Here is a 21,502-nt window from a genome sequence, read left to right as displayed (position 1 = left end):
GAGCGGAGCCTTCTCAAAATGTACATCCAGCTCTGTCCCTTCTTGTACAGGGCCTCAGTGTTCCTGGACCAGCCAGTTTATTGTCTAGGTACACTCCAAGGTTCTTGTACTCCTTGGTAAACTGCACATCCACACCATTGATGGAGACAGAGGACAGGGGTGTTCCTCTCCTCCTAAAGTCCACCGCTAACTCCTTAGTCTTGTCGGTGTTGAGCTGCAGGTGATTCAGCCCACACCACTCAACAAAGTCGTTGACTCCATCACTGTATTCAGTTTCACTCCGCTCCCTGATGCAGCCCACAATTGCAGCGTCATCTGAAAACTTCAGTAGGTGGCTGGAGACTGAGTTATATCTGAAGTCCGAAGTGTAGATGGTGAACAGGAAGGGAGAGAGGACCGTCCCCTGTGTTGCTCACTACCTTGTCCGAGACTCAGTTCTATAGCCTGACATATTGTGGTCATCCAGTCAGGTAGTAGGTGATCCAGGATACCAACAGAGCATCCACCTGCATCTTCATCAGTTTGTTCCCTAGCAGTGCTGTGTTAAAAGCACTGGAGAAGTAAAAAAACATGTCTCTCACAATGCTTCCAAGCTTATCCAGGTGAGCAAAGGAACGATGGAGCAGGTGGATGATGGTGTCCTCAACCCCCATCTTTGTTTGGTAAGCAAACTGCAGGGGGTCCAGGTAGGGTCCACCAGCCTCTCCAGGGACTTCATGATGTGTGGTCATTGGAGGAGCTGGGGTGTGTCCTCTATGGTACAGGAACCAGGCAGGATGTCTTCCACATCTCCAGTCTCAGGCTCAGGTTGAAGGTATACTGGAGTACTCCGCACAACTGGCTGGCACACACACGCCTGGAGTACCCCAGGGTACACGATTCTCATCATGGCTGCCACGTATCGCAAAGATAGTCACCAAGTGCTGGCGTAACTCTGCGGGTCAGGCAGCATCTCTGGAGAACATGGATAGGTGACATTTCAGGTTGAGACCCTTCAGTGGCATATTGTGGTCGTCCAGATTCTAGAACTGATTCTAGAACATGCCCCATCTACACTAATCCCACCTGCATGCATTTTTCCCATCTCATTCTTAATCTTTCCTCTCCATGTTCCTGTCCAATAGTCCTTTAAATTTTGTGATAGTACCTGCCTCAACTACCTCCTTTGGCAGCACGTTCCATATACCCGCCATCCTCTGTGTGGTAAACATAGAAACATGGAAAATAGGTGCAGGAGTAGGCCATTCAGCCCTTCGAGCCTGCACCGCCTTTCAATATGATCATGGCTGATCATCCAACTCAGTATCCTAAAGTTGCCCCTCAGGTTCCTATTCAATCTTTCCCCTCTCACCTAAAACCTTTGCCCTCTGATTCTCGATTCCCCTACCCTGGGAAACAGACTGCCCTGACCCATAGGTCTGTTGACTGAGACACCATGCACATTGATGTGCAGCACTCTCAGCCCAGTTAGTGCTGATAGATTTCCATCCACTCTTATCAATTGTTCATTAGATTCAAGCTTCCTTTTACACTAAGATAATTCTTTGACTGCCTAAATTAATAAATACAATGGGCGGCACAGTGGCACAGCAGTAGCGTTGCTGCCTTACAGCACCAAAGATCCGGGTTCGATCCTAACAACTGGGTGCTGTCTGTACGGAGTTTGCACGTTCTCCTCTTGACCTGCATGAGCTTTCTCAGAGAACTTCGGTTTCCTCCCACACGCCAAAGACGTACAGATTTGTAGGTTAATTGACAGTATGAATGTAAAAATTGTCACTGGTCATAAGGAATAGGAGTAGAATTAGATAATTCGGCCCATCAATTCTACTCCACCATTCAATCATGGTTGATTTAGCTCTCCCTTCTAACTCCATTCTCCTGCCTTCACCCCATAATCTCTGACACCTGTACTAATCAAGAATCTATCTATCTCTGCATTAAAAATATCCATTGACGGTCTCCACAGCCTTCCGTGGCAAATAATTCCACAAATTCACCACCCTCTAACGAAAGAAATGTCATTTCATCTCCTTCCCAAAAGAACGTCCCTTAATTCTGAGGCTGTGCCCTCTAGTCCTAGACTCTCCCACAAGTGGAAACATCCTTTCCACAACCACTCTATCCAAGCCTTTCACTATTCTGTATGTTTCAATAAGGTCCCCCCTCATTCTTCTAAACCCCAGCGAGTACATGCCCAGTACCGACAAACGCTCATCATAGGTTAACCCACTCATTCCTGGGATCGTTCTTGTAAACCTCCTCTGGGCCCTCTCCAGAGCCAGCACATCCTTCCTCAGATATGGGGCCCAAAATTGCTCACAATATTCCAAATGCGGCCTTACCAGTGCCTCAACAATACATCCCTGTTTTTGTATACAAGCCCTCTTGAAATAAATGCTAGCATTGAGTTTACTTTCTTTACTACCGATTTGACATGCAGATTAACATTTTGGGAATCCTGCACCAGCGCTCCCAAGTCCCTTTGCACCTCTGATTTCTGGATTCTCACCCCATTTACAAAATAGTCTACGCCTTTATTCCTACTACCAAAATGCTTTGGTACACTATATTCCATCTGCCACTTCTCTGCCCACTCTCCCAACCTGTCCAAGTCCTTGTGCAGAGTCCCTGCTTTCTCTACACTACCTGCCCCTCCACCTATTTTCGGATCATCCACAAACTTTGCCACAAAGTCTTCAATCCCCTCGCCCAAATCATTACTAGACAATGTGAAGAGCAGCGGCCCCAGCACCGAACCTTGCAGGACTCCGCTAGTCACTGGCAGCCAACCAGAAAAAGCCCCATTTATTGCCCTTTAATACGATGGGCTCTCATCCTCCTTAGCAGCCTAACATTTGGCACCTTATCAAAGGCTAACCGGCCTTTAATTCCCACTATTCTGCCTTGCTCCCCTCTTGTGCAGCGGGGTAATATTGGCAATTTTTCAACCATCTCTGGGACCACTCCTGACTCGTGATTCCTGAAATATCACTATCAATTCCTCCACAATTTCTAAAGCCACCTCTTTCAGAACCCTAGGGTACAGTCCATCTGGTCCAGGTGACTTATCCACCTTCTGCCTATTCAGCTTCCCAAGCATCTTCTCCCTAGTAATAGCCACTCCATTAACTTCCACCCTCTGACTCTCTTGAATTTCAGGCACGTTACTGGTGTCTTCCACTGTGAAGACTAATGCAAAAAAGTTTTTCGACTCCTCTGCTATTTCTTTATTCCCCATTATCCCCCTGTGTAGCATAGTGTTAATGTGCGAGGATCGCTGGTCGGTGCAGACTCGGTGGGCCGAAGCGCCCGTATCTCTAAACGAAACAATGAAAACCGTGCATTTCATGACAAGTACCTTGATTTAGCGAGAATGTTTTTGATTTTCTGCACCTTGCGACGTCGTGCTTCACATTCCTCGTAGGAGAGGGGTTCCTCGGGCTCCATGTCGATGTACCGCTCTGGGATAAGGACCATGTCTGGCTTGGATAGCTGGAACCAGAAAGGATCAGATTAACAATAACATTGAGTACAGAAGTTAGGAGGTCATGTTGCAGTTGTATGGGACCTTGGTGAGACCCCATTTAGAATAGTGTGTTCGGTTCTAAATGTACCAAGTTAAAGGAAAGATATTGTCCAGCTTGAAAGGGTTCAGAAAAGATTTATGAGGATGTTGCCAGGACTAGAGGGTGTGAACTACAGGGAGAGGTTGAGTAGGCTGGGTCTATATTCCATGGAGCGCAGGAGGATGAGGGGTGATCTAAAAGAGGTGTATACGATCATGAGAGGAATAGATCGGGTAGATGCACATAGTCTCTTGCCCAGAGTAGGGGAATCGCGGACCTGAGGACATAGGTTCAAGGTGAAAGGGAAAAGATTTAATAGGAATCCGAGGGGTAACTTTTTCACACAAAGGGTGGTGGATGTATGGAACAAGCTGCCAGAGGAGGTAGTTGATGGCAAGGTAACCTCCATTGCCTGTACATGATCCTTTTCCCTGAACTATCTTTGAGTTTAGTTTATTGTCACTGGTACCAAGTTACAGTGAAAAACATTTTTGTTGCTTGCTAACCAGAGCATAAAGGCAATACAGGATTACAATCGAACCATCCACAATGTAAAGATACATGATAAATGTGAATAATATTTAGTGCAAGATAATGTACAGTCAAAGACAGTCCAAGGGTCTGCAATGAGATCGATAGTAGCTCAGGACTGCATATCCATCTGTGCTGAACATGATGCCAGGACCAACTCTTATCTACCTGCACATAACCCATATCCCTCCATTCCCTGCATATCCACGTGCCTCTCCAAAAAACTCTCAGACACCACTATCATATCTGCCTCCACCACCACCACCTGGCATTGCATTCCAGGCACTCATCACCCTCTGTGTAAAAAAAACTTGCCCACACATCTCCTTTAAACGTTGCCCCTGTCACTTTAAGGCTATGCCCTCTAGCATTTGATTTTTCCATCCAGGAAAAAGATTCTTGCTGTCTCCCCTACCTATGCTCTCATAATTCTACAGGCTTTTTTTGCTGTTTATTATGGGTTTTAGAGCACGATGTTTACATATCTGTTGTGCTGCTGTAAGTAGGAATTTCAATGGTCCGTATTGTGGCATATGACAGTAAAACGGTTTTGCCTCTTGACGTTTGGAGGGTGCGAAACGTCATTATGGGCTTTGAGGTGTCCTGAGCTTGGGAGAAATGCTACTTAAATTCAGAGACCGACCTTCCTTAATTCTCTTTTGGAAGCGGTGGTCCTGGACATTGCAGGTGAGGTAAGGCAGTATGGTTACCTCTTTGCTGAGATCCAGGTTGTAGTCCAGTGGCTCCACATCCGCCTCCACCGGCCCCGTGGACTTTATACATCCATCCTGAACGCCGCTGTGCTCCCCTCTCACCGCTTTCTCCAGCAACTGCATGTCAAAGTCTTGCTCACGTTTCCACTGAAAGCAAACAAACCGACCAGTTAACACAACACAATGTGGTCAGAACATACGACGCTGGAGCTGGTGGGTCCAGAGTGAAGATGATGACTTCAAAGAACCACCGAATGACTCCCTCTTCATTGCTCCATTGTTGGTACAGATGACAATGAACTCATGGAACAGTACAGCACAGGAACAGGCCCTTCAGCCCACAATGTCTGTGCCGACCTTGATGCCAAGTTAAACTAATCTCGTCTGCCTGCACATTATTCATATCCCTCCATTCACTGCATATCTACGCAATGGCTGATTGGGGATGATCAGCCATGATCACATTGAATGGCGGTGCTGGCTCGAAGGGCCAAATGACCCACTCCTGCACCTATTGTCTATTGTCTAACTATCTCAAAGCTTCCTAACACCACTGTGGCTCCACATCTGCCTCCACTACCACCCCTGGCAGCACGTCTCAGGCACCCGCCACCCTCTGTGTAAAGAATGTACCCCCACACATCTTCTTTAAACTTTTCCCCTCTCACTTCAACGATATGTCCTCTAGCCTTTGACATTCCCACCCTGAGAAAAAAAAAGTTCTGACTCTCTCCCCTATCCATGCCTCTTATTAATTTTATATACTTCTATCAAGTCTCCTCTCAGCCTCCAACCACTCTAGAAAACGCAATCCAAGTCTGTCCGGCATCTCCCTGGAGCTAATACCCCTCTAATCCAGGCAGCATTCTGCTAAAATGCTCCTGCAACCTTTCCCAAGCATCTGTGGAGGGAATGGACAGGCAATGTTTCAGGTCAGGCCCCTTCTACAATCTTATGTTTTACTGAGGATTTACTGTGAACAACTACTTGTGCTTCATTATAAGGTCATAAGTTAAGCCATTCGGCCCAACATGTCTACACCACCATTAAATCATGGCTGATCCCTCTCAACCCCATTCTCTCACCTTCTCCCCATAACCCCTGATACACATACTAGTCAGGAATCTGTCAATCTCCGCCTTAAAACTACCCATTGACATGGCCTCCACAGCCGTCCGTGGCAATTAATTCCACAGTTTCACCACCCTCTGACTAAAGAAATTCCTCCTCATCTCCTTGCTAAAGGTGTGTGCTTTTATTCTGAGGCTGTGCCCTCTGGTCCTGGACTCTCCCACTAGTGGAAACCATCCTCTCCACGTCCATTCTATCCAGGCCTTTCACTATTCGGTAAGTTTCAATTAGGTCCTTCCTCATCCTCCAGCGAGTACAGGCTCAGTGCCTTCAAATGATCTTGTTTGCACTTATGAGAGAAAAGAAAAAGGATGTTTTCAACCAAATGACAATTGTTGCTTCAAAGCGGCAGATGAATTTTTGTGCAATGGATGCTTGTAGTTTCAGATTCTGGCCAGCAGGTGTCACGTTATAACAACCCAAGTCCATCTTACCCAGTTTCAAGACACTATGTATGGAAGGTAGTAACGATTTTTAACTTTACAAATGAAAATATATGTATTTAATTTGACTGCCCAGACATCTTTCCACATCAACACACTTGAGAATTCAAAACAAAGCTGTATATTCCTGTTAGGTTGAGGAACAGCAGATTAGACTGGTGAGGTTGGGTAGTTCTCCTTGATGCAATAGTTGAGGGTAAACTCAGTCGAGGTATACAAGAACATGACTGGATCAGATGAGTTAAGTTAAAGGAAGCTGTTCCCATCAGTGATGCTACAAGGGCGGACGGCAGATGGGACATAGAACAGGAAGAGGCCACTCGGCCCACAATGTCCGTGCCGAATACAATGCTAAGTTAAACCTATATCTGCTTGTATGTAGACACAGAAAGCTGCAGTAACTCAGCGGGTCAGACAGCATCTCTGGGGAAAACGAATGGGTGACATTTCGGGTCAAGACATTTATTCAGTCTGAAGAAGGGTCTCGACCCACTCCTTTTATCCAGAGATGCTGTACGAGTTACTCGAGCTTTTTGTGTCTATCTTTGGATGAAACCAGCATCTGCAGTTCCTTCCTACACATTTCATCCGCTTGTATATGATCCATACCCCTCACATATCCTTGTGCCTATCTATAAACCTCTTAAACACCACAATTGTACCTGCCACCACCCCACTCCAGTGTCTGGAACGTGCTGCCAGGGGTGGTGGTGGTGGCAGGTAGGATAGTGGGGCTTTTAGATAGGTGCATGGATCTGTAGGTAATGGAGGAGCAGTAGATAAAACTCCAGGACAATCAGGGCAAGTTACAGACTCACAAGGCCACCAAAACAACTCCACATTCACTCTTCACCAATTCAATGCAATTTGCCATAGGGAGCATGTGGAAATTCCCTCAATCTATAATGTTCATGATTACAGCCTTTTCACAAGTTCACGGAGTAGAATTAGGCCATTCGGCCCATCGAGTGTACTCTGTCATTCAATCACGACTAATCTCAGCCTCGGAATCCCATTTCCCCCACCTTCTCCCCATAACCCTTGACACCCGTTCTAATCAAGAATTTGACTATCTCTGCTTTAAATTCAGGCATCAAGATGCCTTCGGTGATGGAATTGGCGGCAATATCAATTGGTCCATGGGCAAATGGCAACTAGCTCTCAACGAAGAACCTCATCACCCAAGTCACAGGACTCCCCTAGTTCAAGGTACCATTTGTTGCACCATTACAGTGCCAAATGATCCTTTGTGTGGAAAACCGAGCCATCGATTCCATGGACTATTGTTCCATCAGGATGGAGTTTGGTTCTGACAAACTCCATGGACTGTGCAGACGAATACACATTTCCCAAATAACTACCCTTTAGAGTAAAGACATTGGCTGTGCCTCTTACATTGCCTCAGGAATAAAAGCTGGAATGAGGCAAATGTCAGCCCAAACTAAGCGAATTCCCTATTTGGAGAGGTAAAAATGGGACATAAAAATAACATTGGTCATGAAATGGTAAAAGTCACCTTGATCATCCGCTGAACTATGAAGCTGAGACGTATGGACAAAGCATGAAGATGATGCTACATAGCCAAGCAAAGCACTGCCTACTTATATTTATATCTCACCCTGTGGCTGGAGTTAACATAGGTTAAAGTTGCATTCTGTGGTGATCTGAAACTCAAGCCACTCAAAGACTTAATGTAAACAGAGAAATGGTCAGAAATGCACATTAATGAGCAAAGTTCTTCACCCACAGTGGTAAGCGTTTTGCAAGGACACTAAATTGCAATTGTAAGGTTTTATTGTGTCCATATTGTCCATAAATTGTTATTTATCTGATATGTTGGAGCTCCACTCGGGCAGTGCGTGTGAAATGTTGTTATATGTATTTACAATGACAATAAAGTGTATTACTATTATTATTATTATTACACGAAACTCTGCCATTCCGTATAACTGATGGATGAAATTCTCAACCAAAAGCATTACAGGTCCACCACCGATTTCCCGGCACCCTTGGATCCAGAGCCTTTCCGGATTATCCGTTTTGCGGGACCAACAGAGGTCATGGCCTCTGAGAGGAGTCCAACGGTACCGGAACGGTCCGCCCCGGCCACCAAGGGTCTGAGATACGGGCACGCAAAGTCGGCTTCAAGAGTCGGCTATGGCAACGGATCTGCCAGCTCCGGTTGGGCTGGTGTTCCAGAGCCCCGGATGCAGAGGGTAAATTCAATCCGCCATCGGCTACAGAAGTTCCGAAGAGGTCGAGATTGGCCGCCTAGGCACCACCTTTTTAGGGGAACTTTTAGGGAGGATTTTAAATGCACTCTTGTACTTTTGTCTGGATTAAAAGAGGTGCCAGTCCACCAGTTCCTGGAAAATCTGTGGTGGACCTGAAGAACTAAAACCATGTTTACACATCTATTTAGACAGTTGCCATAAATCCCCTTTGGGCCACATGAAATAAACACTCCTGAATAAATAATGCACAAGTACCAAGGGTGACATGTCAGAAAGAGTTGAGAAGATAAAGCAGAAACGTTTCATTGCTTTGTTTTGAAGAATATATACCATCACTCATGCCAGGAGAAAAGACAATATTAATTCACAGTCTTTCCAATACCCAGAATGTAAGATCACATGCAACTTTTTTCATTCCAAGATCCCTTGTTTTTAATTTGCAATAAAAACACTGACAAATAAATAGACACAAAGTGCTGGAGTAAATCAGCGGGTCAGGCAGCATCTCTGGAGAACATGGACAGGTTATGTTTCGGGTCGAGACCCTTCTTCAGATCCCCAACCAGAACGTCACCCGTCCTTTTTCTCCAGAGATGCTGCCTGACCCGTTGAGTTGCTCCAGCACCTCGTGCCTATCTTTGCTATAGACCCGCATCTGCAGTTCCTTATTTCTAACAAATTAATAGATTGTACACAGAACCAGGCCTCAAAGTGCTGGAAGTAATCATTAATGTAGATATATAAAGAAAAGGATTATTCCAAATGAAAAAGAGATTTATATCTTAATTCATAGCTTTATTATTTTCAATTTGATACCAAACTCCATTTTACTTGCAAGTGCATGATTAAATATAAAATCTAATCTACATTCCACAACCATGTTTTTTTATTACTTGCCACCATAAAATCCAATTTATAAATCACACCTCTATACAAATTGCACCTTAATTTTATAGTGGCTGTTTTGGTTAATAGCACATGTATTTTACAAAGAATTGGCACACAGTCCATATCTTTGTTTAAACAATAATATGTCAATGATAATGCAACCTCTAGGTGGCAGCTTACAGTATACAGTTTTGCTCCAGATATCCTGACAATTATATATATTATTTATAAATGCACATTCAAGTGCTGGTAAACCAGGAAACATACATACAAAATCTGTTAAAAGTGCAGAGAATTGGCTTTCTATATTTAGAGCACTTCTGGAAATATATCTAAAAATAATATAAGACACAATGTGCTGGAGTAATTCAGCGGGTCAAACAGCATTTCTGGAGGATATGGATAGGTGACGTTTTGGGTCGGGAACCTTGAAGAAGGGCCCCGAACCGAATCACCACCTATCCATGTTCTCCAGAGATGCTGCCTGACCTGGTGAGTTACTCCAGCACTTCTGTCTTGTTTTGTATAAACCAGCATCTGTGTCACCTACTCAGATAAAATAGTTTTAAAGTTCAGTTACAAAGAGATTAAGTGTATTTGTTAAAATATTTCCTCATGTCTCTGGGTGTTAGCTATTAATTGGATTATTTCGGCAAAAAGCTGCTGTGATTTTTGTAATAAATTGCACCATGCAGGAATCTGGATATAAAAACGGGCAGCCAAATGTTTATTAATAAGTTTTGATGTTCATTTTAAGCATAATTTAACTTATTTTGGGGGGGGGAAACCCCCTAAATTGATCACTGTAAAAAAACAGCATCTGGTGCTCTCAATTCAGTACAATTCTGAAAGGGTAAAAGTCTGGAATAAGTGCAGGAGTGATTATGTGTTGGCGGGTGTACAGTGGAGAGAACATATTGGCTGGTTGCATCACAGCCTGCTTCAGCAACGCAAACACCCGGGAATGAAGATGATTGAGAAAAGTGAACGCTGCCCGCTCCATCACAGATACTGACCTCCCCACCGCACACTGCCCGGTCCACCACGGGTACTGACCTCCCCACCATCGAAGGGATCTACGGGAGTTGCTGCCTCAAAAAGGCAGCCAGCATCATCAGAGACCCACACCACCCTGGCCACACACTCATTTCACCCCTTGCCATCAGGAAGAAGGTACAGAAGCCTGAAAGCTGTAAAGTTCAGGTTCAGGAGCAGCTTCTTCATTACAACTATCAGGGTTTACATTAGTTTAGTTTAGTTTAGAGATACAGCGCAGAAACAGGCCCACCGGGTCCGTGCTGACCAGCGATCCTCGCACGATCCTGCACCCACTAGGGACAATTTTAACATTTACCAAGCCAATTTACCTGCAAACCTGTACGTCTTTGGAGTTTGGGAGGAAACGGAAGATCTTGGAGAAAACCCACGCAGGTCACGGGGAGAATGTACAAACTCCATACAGACAGCACCCATAGTCAGGATCGAACTCGGGTATTCGGCACTGCATGCGCTGTAAGGCAGCAACTCTACCGCTGTGCCACCGTGACACTATTTTACTTCGGAGTCACGTGAGTGACTACGTGAAGAACCCACCAGGACGCATGCGTATCATATCGTCTAACGCATTGCGAAACGACAGGCGGGGTGGAGCGTTCCCCCGCAGCGGTAAGGTAAAAACCAAGACCTGCAGGTAAGTGCTTTACTCTGTGGTCGTTTTGTTCTTCCTGTGTTGCATTACGGGAAGAACCATGGACAAAACTAAGAAGTCCACAAGGGCTGCGTCTAAGCTGGCTGGGGAAGACCGCGGAGTTGCGGGCAGCCAGCAGCGGCCGACTGCACCGGAATCGCCAATAGAGCACTGCCTAATGGATTAACATCTGCCTCCAGACTACCAAAATTTTGAAACCAGCCCTAATGTTTCTTCGGAAACGAAACACATGGTCATGGCTTACCTAGATGACATATTAATTGTGGGGAAAACTTTGGATTTAGCAAAATCAGCTGTATCAGCCACCAAACAATTGTTTGGAAAACTGGGGCTCATCATCCATCCAGTTAAATCTAAGCTGACACCTTCCACTACTATGGATTACTTAGGGTTCACCATTGATTCAGTTCACATGTCGGTGACTTTACCTAAGGGCAAGGCAGCAGACTTAACTGAGGCCTGCAACAACCTCATTGTCATCAGTGAACCATCAATTCGACAGGTAGCAAGGGTAATTGGCAACATTGTGGCTGCCTTTCCAATCACACAGTTTGGACATTTGCATTACCAAAATTTACAAAGGGCAAAGGTGCAAGCACTCAGTCAATACCGGTCATTTCGATAGGCCAATGAAGCTACCAACCAAAGCAATTTCGCAATAGCAATGGTGGAGGCAAAACATTCGGCATTGTTCCAGCCCTATCATCAGCAACCCTTCAGCGCTACAAAGTGCTCACGGTTGGGGTGCTACTAATTCCATCTCCAGTTGTGGAGGTAGATGAGATGCACATGAGGCATTTTTACTTCAGACACTTGGCATAAACTACTTAGAAATGTTAGGTGCATTCTATGGGCTAAAGGCATACTGTTCAGAAATGCATCACCTGCATGTCCGCCTACAGATTGACACCACCACCGTGATGGCATATATTAATCATATGGGTGGAATCAAATCGATATCATGTGATAATCTGGCTAACACAATCTGGCAATGGTGTATTCATAAAAATATTTGGATATCAGCTAGTTACCTACCAGGCAAACTCAATCTCAGTGGCAGACACCAGGTCACGAAGATTCAATGACAACATCGAATGGATGTTGGACCGCAAAGTGTTTGCTGATATTGTAGCACGATATGGAACAGCAGATATCGATCTATTTGCATCTCGGCTTAATCACCAGTTGCCAAATTATGTTTCTTGGGAACCAGACCCTGGGGCAGCAGCGATGGATGCTTTCTCGCTGCACTGGGGATATTGTTTTTCTATGCATTTCCTCCTTTCTGCCTCATCAGTCGGGTATTACGCAAAATACACAAAGACTCGGCGTCTGGTATTTTGGTAGTGCCCGATTGGCCTACTCAACCATGGTTCCCTGTGATACTCGACATGGTCTTGGAACCATGTATCTCCATTCCGAAACGGCCAGATTTATTGGTTCATCCTGTAACGGGCAAAAGCCACCCATGCCATGACAGGACAAATCTTTTGATTTGTAGAATCTAGAAAGACCACTTCTGGACCTGGGGCTGACGGACAGAACTATGAATATGATCCCAGCGGCTCACAGGCAGTCCACCAAACAACAATATCTGGCATACATCAGGAAGTGGGAGAAATATTGTTCTAGGACCAACATCACGTACTGTACGGCGAACGTAACGTCTGTTCTGGAATTCCTGGCTAGCCTCCACTATGATGAGGGGCTCAGTTATAGTGCAATAAACTGCGCCAGGAGTGCCCTTTCAGCATATTTGTGGCAAGGATCAGAGCGTCACTCTGTTGGGTCTCACCCCCTGGTAACCAAACTAATGAGGGGAATATTTAATACCAATCCACCTAGGACCAGGTATTCCCACACCTGGGATGTGAGTGTAGTCCTTACGCTGCTGAGGAGTTGGTCACCAGCAACAGCTCTGTCCCTGCAAAGACTAACTCAAAAAATAGTCATGCTGATGGCATTGGTTTCGGCACAAGTCCAGTCATTATATAAATTAAGGCTGGACACGATGGCCATTTCAACTAGCAAAATAACCTTTTTCATCCACAAATTGGTAAAACAGAATAGACCGGGATCATCTGGCCTCAAATTGGAATTCAGAGCATACCCAATAGATGATCGTCTATGCGTTTTGACGCATTTATTACTATACATGAAGGTCACTAAACAGCTCAGAGGCAAGGAGATGGCATTACTGCTTAGCCATAAAAAGCTCCATAAAAGGGTATCTGTACAAACTATTTCCAGATGGCTTAGACAGGTTTTGGCGGCTGCCGGGGTGGATACTAACATATTTAAATCTCATTCCACCAGGGCTGCAGCTACATCGGCAGCTGGGGGATTGGAGGTACCCATGGACCACATCCTGGGGACAGCTGGATGGTCCAAAGAAAAAACCTTTCAACAATATTATAACAAACCGGTGGTCAAACCTGCGATGTTTGCAGAATCTATTTTAAGTTCTGTACTATGATTTACCCCATATAAAAGGGGCTATAATTTTGTTTGTTAATAAATTCATCATGATTTTTCAATGTCTGATTCATGTTTGAATATGTTAACATAATTCCTCCCTTAGTCAACTACGGCAGTCTGTGTGGCATGGACTCGTTCCACGGCATGAAATCACAGAGCTTTAAAATCTTCACGTAGTCACTCACGTGACTCCGAAGTAAAATAGTAAGATTAAACGAGAACTTACCAGTTTGAAGTTTGATCTTTATTTTATGAGGAGTAACGTTGAGGGATTACGTGCCCTCCACGCCCACCCTCGATCATAAAGTCAACTGGTATCCTAGTTCTCTAATCTTACTATGTTCAGTTCACTTACTGTTATCTGTGATTTCACACCGCTGCTTTGAAGATTGACACGCATGCGTCCTGGCGGGTTCTTCACGTAATCCCTCAACGTTACTCCTCATAAAATAAAGATCAAACTTCAAACTGGTAAGTTCTCGTTTAATCTTACTATTAAATACTACAACCTCAAAATAAGCTCTGAACTACATAGATTTGGGGGCGTTGGGTTTGTCTTTACACTATGTATGTATGTATATGCGTGCGTGCATGTGTGTGTACATATTTGTGGCCTACATATATGTGTGTGCGCATATATAGGTGTGTATGTATATATTTATATATGTGAGTATATATGCATGTATATATGTGTGTACATGTATGCATATGTGTGTGTATGTATGTATGTATGTATGTATGTATGTATGTATGTATGTAATAATATGTTTGATGATATCCATGTGACCACAAGACACAGTTCTCTTTACCCGTCAGAACAAAGAGAATGTAATAAGTTGGTACAAAAATCACTGGCATTTAGCTGTCTCATTTACTGTGACGTGAGGTGAATTAATTCTCGAAATATTAAGTATAAAAAGAAAAGTTCAAAAGAAAAGATCGAAGATTAGTGATGAATGTTGCAAGGCCGAGCTTGCACAGTGCACAGCGTAGAGAAACACAGTGAGGCCTGGCGAATGGTAAAAAGCAAGGGATCCTGTTAGAGGTTACAGACAAATAAATAGAGCCCGCAGTGAAAGCAAGCGAGAGCTGGTGATGGACAGCCAACAGTGGGTAACTTGTGCATTGATTCAGATAGAGCATTTACTTAGTAACGCCAAAAGCCACAAATTAGCAGGTCTACCGAAGCGTTTAGTTCCGCACTCTAGGTTAATTGCACATGAGTGTTCACGGAGACAGATCGCCATTTGCCCGCAATATTTCTTTCCTTGGAAGGCAAGACATCAATTTTACTTTTTACAGCAGTGTTTACTCACCGCCCTTCAATAATCAGCTCCACAACACTTATCAGCAGCCTTGGCTCCAAATATAAATACATCAACAGTCGGGAAAACCCAACACCGACTGCAGCAGTACAACATTCATTCACAACCAAGGTTATTTCAGAAAAAACAGCAAAAATAATCAAAAGCATTCTAGTTGAAATTTTCTGGACAAAATATACAATAAAATACATTTCCTAATTCCATTTAAATAGAATTTGTTTTACAAGTATAATATATTTTTGGCATTTTCAAATTCTCAAAAATAGTTTATTTTCCCCCCCATTTCATAAAAAAGCTGTACGAGTGATCTGGATGGATTCTGTTGCTCGTCGATGCCAGAGAAAGCACAGAGTGTTGAAGTAACTAAGCTCCAACCAGGCCTGATCCATTCCCTCCACAGATGGTGCCTGGACCCCTGAGTCCCTCAGCACTTTGTGTCTTTCTCAAAATTCGAGCCTCCACGATGTTACAGTTGTACAAGATGTTGGCGAGGCCGCATTCGCGATATTGTGTAGGAAGGAACTGCAGACGCAGTATTGTGTTCAGTTCCGGTCCCCCTCAGGGCCTATCAGAGGGGGGGGCAACGAGTGCCATTAGGCATGGGCCTCATGCCCGCCTGCTTCAAGGGGATCTTGATTTGGGGGCCTCTAAAATTGAAAGGCCTCTGCTTGATCTTGGTTTGGGGGCCTCTAAAATTGACATTGGCCTGGGCCTCAGTTCATCTATGAGAGGCCCTGGTCACCCTGCTATAGGAAGGACGTTGCCAAGCTATTGCAGAGAAAATTTATGAGGATGTTATCAGGACATGGGCTGAGAAATAGGGAGAGGTTGGGCAGGCACGGACTTTATTCCTTGGAGTGCAGGAGGCTGTGGAATTATCTTATGGAGGTGTAAAAAATCATAAGCGGAATAGAAAGGGTAAATGTGCAGTCTTTTACCCAGAATAGGGGAGTCAAGAACCACAGGTGAGAGGGGAAAGATTTAGTTGGTACCTGAGGGGCAACTTTTTAACACAGAGGGTGGTGGGTAGATAGAACGAGCTGCCAGAGGAGGTAGTTGAGACAGGTACCATAACAACATTTGAAAGGCTTTTGGACAGGTACGTGGATTGGAAAGGTTTAGGAAAGATATGGGGCCAAACATGGGCAGGTGGGACCAGCGTAGATGGGAGATGTTGGTCAGCATGGGAAAGTTGGGCTGAAGGGCCTGTTTCCGTGCTGTATGTCTCCATCTATACTTCCCTGTCTCTGTGCACGAGAAGGTTAAATATATGGGTTATGTTGAAAGTATATTCTAATAACACCACACTCTGTCTCGAGTGGGTTCCCTTCCAAAGACAAGTTCTTCCAATGACTCCAAAACTCATCTCAAACCGTACATTACTCGTACCACTTTATCTGCAGTTACACCAAAAAAATCTTCCTATCCAAAGCTGATGAGAAAAATAAGCACCTCTCAAAAGCGATTAATCTGTTAGAATTACTTCAGACTAAAGAGACAATAACGCGTCCCAATTATTGAAATGGAATCTTCTGGAACACATAGCCGCTACTTCAGATCGAACATTCCTTAACTGCAAAAACGTACTGAGCCAACGTCAGCAGAGAAAGGCCTGGGCACAGTTTGGGATGACGTGGAGTGTCGTTCTCCGAGGCTCAAGGTCCTCTTGCGCTCACGGACCAAAGCTTTCTGATGTCTCTTCATCCGTTCCAATTGCTCCTCTGCACTCATCCGCCCACTTTGGTGTTCTCCATACAGACGCTCCAAGGCACTCTTTGGTCGCACCTGTAGCCACAGCAACATGGAGAAGACATGTTTTACCTCAAAAATACCAATTATAAAAGTTTAGTTTGGTTTTAGTTTAGAAATACAGGGTGGAAACAGGCCCTTCAGCCCACCGAGTCCACACTGACCATCGATCACCCGTTCACACTAGTTCTATGTTATCCCACTTTCTCATCCACTCCCTACACACTAGGGGCAATTTACAGAAGCCAATTAACCTACAACCCCGCACGTCTTTGGGATGGGGGAGGAAACCGGAGCACCCGGAGGAAACCCACACGGTCCAGGGAGAACGTGCAAACTCCACACAGACAGCTGCCACAGTCAGGATCGAACCTGGGACCCTAGCGCTGTGAGGCAGCAACTCTACCCACTGCGCCACCCTAGGTTTCACAGCATCTCATGTAACTTTATTCAAGAGTCAAGAGAGTTCTATTTAGTTTAGTTTATTATTGTCAAGTGTACCAGGGTACAGTGAAAAGCTTTTGTTTGTGTGCTATCCAGCTATCCAAGAGAAGGCTATACATGATTACAGATAAAGGAAAGAACCGTTAGTGCATCAATATAAAGTCATATGTACCAAAACCAGAACAATGAAATCCTTACTTAGAAACATAGAAAAATAGGCCATTCAGCATCTCTGGTGTAAAAGAACAGGTGATGTTTCAAATTTAAATAGGACATTCAGAGTCAGCATCGCCATTCAATATGATCATGGCTGATCATGTAAAATCAGTAACCCATCAAAGTCAAAGTCAAAGTAGCCTTTATTGTCATTTAGACCTTGCGGTCTGAACGAAATTTCAGTACCCTATTCCTGCTTTCTCCCCTTATCCCTTGGTTCCCTAACTCTCTCTTGAAAACATCCAGTGAATTTGCCTCCACTGCCTTCTGTGACAGAGAATTCCACAGATTCACAACTCTCTGGGTGAAAAAGGTTTTCCTCATCTCAGTCCTAAATGGCCTACCCCTTATTCTTAAACTGTGACCTCTGGTTCTGGACTCCCCCAACATGGGGAACATTTTTCTTGCTTCTAGTGTGCCCAATCCCTTAACAATTTTATATGTTTCTATAAGAATCCCTCTCATCCTTCAAAATTCCAGTGAATACAAGCCCAGTCGACCCGTTCTTTCATCATATGTCAGTCCCAGGAATTAACCTGGTGAACCTACGCTGCACCCCCTCAATAGCAATAATGTCCTTCCCTAAACTAGCAAACCAGAATTGCACACCAGGTGTGGTCTAACCAGGTCCCTGTACAACTGCAGTAGGACCTCCTTGTTCCTAAACTCAAATCCTCATATTTCGAACAACACCTCATATTTCGCTTGGATAGTTTACACAGCAGCAGTATGAACATTGACTTGTCTGATTTCAGGTAGTCCTTGCTTACTCCCTCCTTCCCCTCCCGCTTCCAAGCTCTCCCACATAGCCTACTGTCTCCACCTCTTCCTGAAGAAGGGACTCGACGCAAAACATCGCCTACTCCTTTTCTCCATAGATGCTGCCTCACCCGCTGAGTTTCTCCAGCATTTTTTGTTTACTGTAAATACAGTAATCAGTAGATACCATAATGAAGAACTAAAAGATTTTCAATAAATTATAAAATATAAATAATACAAAGACAAAAACAAATCCCACAGTGCCCAGTGCAATCATGGCAGTTCGTAGTTTAGTTGGAAGTTCGGAGTTCAGTTTTACTCATAAAAACAAGTTTCTAGTTTCCAATCTGTCAAGTGAAATGGCAATCATCAGTTGCAGTTTTCCTGGAATCAACAAAGTCTCACCCCTGTATTAAGGAAATTCAAAATACTTTTGCAACACAAACCCCAAGTTATACACAAAACTATGCTGATGTGCGTTATCCACAATTGACAATTATGTAACGTTTTGTTTAGAAATACAGAGTGAAAACAGGCTCTTCGGCCCACCAGAAGAGAACCTTCTTTAGAGTTGAAACATCACCTGTTCCTTTACGCAAGAGATGCTGCCTGACCCGCTAAGTTACTCCAGCTTTTTGTGTCTATCTTCGGTTCAAACCAGCATCTGCAGTTCCTTCCTACACCTTCAGCCCACAAAGTCCACGCTGACCACCTGTTCACACTAGTTCTATGTTATCCCACTTTCTCATCCACTCCCTACACACTGGGGGCAATTAACAGAAACTAATTAACCTATAAACCCGCACGTCTTTGGGATGTGAGTGAAAACCCGGAGCACCCGGAGGAAAGCTACGCAGTCACAGGGAGAACGTGCAAACTCTGTATTGACAGCACCCGAGGTGAGGATGAAACTTAAGTCCCTGGCACTGTGTAGCAGCAACTCTACTGCTGCACCACTGTGAAGACCAGAAGATCATCCCTTATTTAAATCCAGCTTAATGTGCAAGAAAGAATTACAAAAGCGTCCACAAAGGAACCGACGTCTTACCTTAGAGTTGGGTTCATTGTTTTTGCGCCGTAGTGTGACGTAAGAGGCAATGGTGGATAACTGTTGCAGCCCTGAGTTCGATGAGGACATCCCTGAAATCAGCAATAACATTACATTGTCTATAAATGACATTTTCAGGAAAAAAAGAGCAAATACCAAGCAGCAGTAACACTAAAATGCAGATAGATACAAAATGCTGGAGTAACTCAGCGGGACAGGCAGCATCTCTGGAGAGAAGGAATTTTTATATTTTTATACTAAATATCAGATTTAGTCCCATGTATTGTGCAAAAATTTTTGATTATATTGAGTGGATGTTTCTAGATTAATTTATGGGAATTAAACATCAAATTCCTTCCATCTGGCATATGAATTCATGACAGTGAGATTTAAAAATCATGTTATATTGTGAATTCTTGTGTGAATGGGATTAGTTTGTTATTTGGATATTTAGGCTATTTAAAAAATATATCCTTTTCTTAAGAAATGGAATCTACAGGACATTCTTAATGGGAAAAGTAGTGGGCAGAAAGGCATGTCATGCGTGGTTTGAAGAGCAAAAACATGTAGTTTACAATGACAAAAGTGAAAAGTTGAGGAAAAACAAGGTGTACAGAGTTGCTTATTGGTTACAATCTGAGGAGTATAATGATGCTACTGATTATGATATGCCAATGTACCAGCTAGCAACTGATCTGGTCTATTGCTAGAAATTGTAATTTATTTACCTACCTGTTACAGACTTACAGCATATAATACACTAATATTAAAGTTCTGATCTTGAGAATATCACATTTTTGAATTTTCAAGGCAGTCTGGGTGTTTATTACTATTTCCGTCACAACGGTCAATTTTGTAATTAGCTACAATTAGGTAATTAACTAATTATATGCTTTAATTTCAGGTCATCCAAGTAAGATGGTTTATATTTGATTCAGAATGCTTCACTCTATAATAACTGAACATTTCATTCAGTTCTCTTAATTTTTAAGAAAGTTATGGGCTTTTGACTGTCCTCGATCACAGCTTTTGTGTTAAGTCAATGCAAAAGCAATAGGGAACAAGATGCTAATTTCCGAGTGTGACAATGGCCATAACTTTTTTAATACTGAAGATATGAAAGTGAATTAGGTGTCAAATTAAACTTCTTTTTGTGCCTTATCTGATGGGATAAATTGCAGACTTGATTTTTTAAATATCAAAATGTTGTAACATTGCTACTACCTGCCATTCTCACGCTAGCCAAAATTAGCTGGACTAATGGAGAGACTTTAGATTTTAGAGAAACAGGCTCTTCCGCCCACCGAGTCCTTGTCGGCCAGCGATCACCCCATACCCTAGCACAATGCTATACACTAGGGACAATTTATATAATTTTACTAAAGAAACCTGATGGTCTTTGGAGCACCCAGAGTACCCAGAGAAAATCCACGCAGTCACAAACTGCGCACAGAAAGCACCCGTAGTCAGGATCGAACTCTGGTCTCTGGCGCTGCGAGGCAGCAACTCTACCGCTGCCCCACTGTGTCATCCTATGAATACTCTTTAGGTACTCAAACAGGGGCTGCAACCGCTCACACTTTGGGTGCACACATGGATCACCGTCTCTTCCAGTCCGTGAGCCGACTTCAATATCTGTTACACCTCACTGCTCTGTGCAACTCTATCCAACCCAGGTCCCCCATGTAAAGTGGGATAACTCCCTTAGAGAGAGACCTCCTCCAGCCACCCTTGCCTACCTCTACCAGGCAGTGTCTGCAGGTTACTGTCCAGTCTTAAGGCTCCGGCCGGGATTCCATTGAGGCCACTTCCAACTGACACCAGCTCAGGGTCACTCACGTACGAACGCAGCTCGGCCTGGGAAAGTGCAAGAAGTAGAGAAATTACGGTGAACACAACAACTGACTGACGGATGATACACAAATTGATTGCTTGTATTATTTGCTGGTCAGATCACACCATGTACTTCTGCTTACTAAACCTGACCACTATTGTCCAAGATCTGATTAAGAAACGTTGAATCTTGAAGTCTGTGCTCTCCATCTTTAGAATCCTCTATCCATTGTAAATGTCCATGCTCGTGATCCACTGCACCTCAGTAAGGTCACCCCTTAGTCTCCAACAGTGCAAAGAAAAAGATCTATCCTATCCAAACAATCCCGACCACACACTCACAAGCCCAGGCCACATTCGGCAATATGGTGGCACGATGGCGCAGCGGTAGAGTTGCTGCCTTACAGCACCGGAGACCCGGGTTCGATCCCAA

General features: G+C 44.0%; 1 protein-coding gene across 9 annotated transcripts in view; it reads right to left on the bottom strand.

Moving 5' to 3' along the window:
- The window catches only part of plekha7 (pleckstrin homology domain containing A7), a 303,895-nt gene that overhangs the window by 13,553 nt on the left and 268,840 nt on the right, over window positions 1-21,502 (bottom strand). For 8 of the 9 annotated variants that reach the window (XM_033038481.1, XM_033038479.1, XM_033038480.1 and 5 more), the window contains 5 exons: window positions 20,976-21,093; window positions 19,237-19,328; window positions 16,608-16,805; window positions 4,811-4,960; window positions 3,362-3,495 (listed from right to left, as the gene is read on the bottom strand). In XM_033038481.1, the coding sequence (XP_032894372.1) occupies window positions 3,362-3,495; window positions 4,811-4,960; window positions 16,608-16,805; window positions 19,237-19,328; window positions 20,976-21,093 (692 nt within the window). Of the gene's footprint in view, window positions 1-3,361; window positions 3,496-4,810; window positions 4,961-16,594; window positions 16,806-19,236; window positions 19,329-20,975; window positions 21,094-21,502 lie in introns of those variants that run through there. The other variant, XM_033038486.1, reaches the window with a different exon arrangement.

The sequence above is a fragment of the Amblyraja radiata genome, chromosome 20 (genome assembly GCF_010909765.2).
Source record: "Amblyraja radiata isolate CabotCenter1 chromosome 20, sAmbRad1.1.pri, whole genome shotgun sequence".
In the NCBI taxonomy this organism is placed as follows: domain Eukaryota; kingdom Metazoa; phylum Chordata; class Chondrichthyes; order Rajiformes; family Rajidae; genus Amblyraja; species Amblyraja radiata.
Note: the sequence above shows the minus strand (reverse complement) of the source record. Positions and strands in the feature narration are given on the sequence as shown.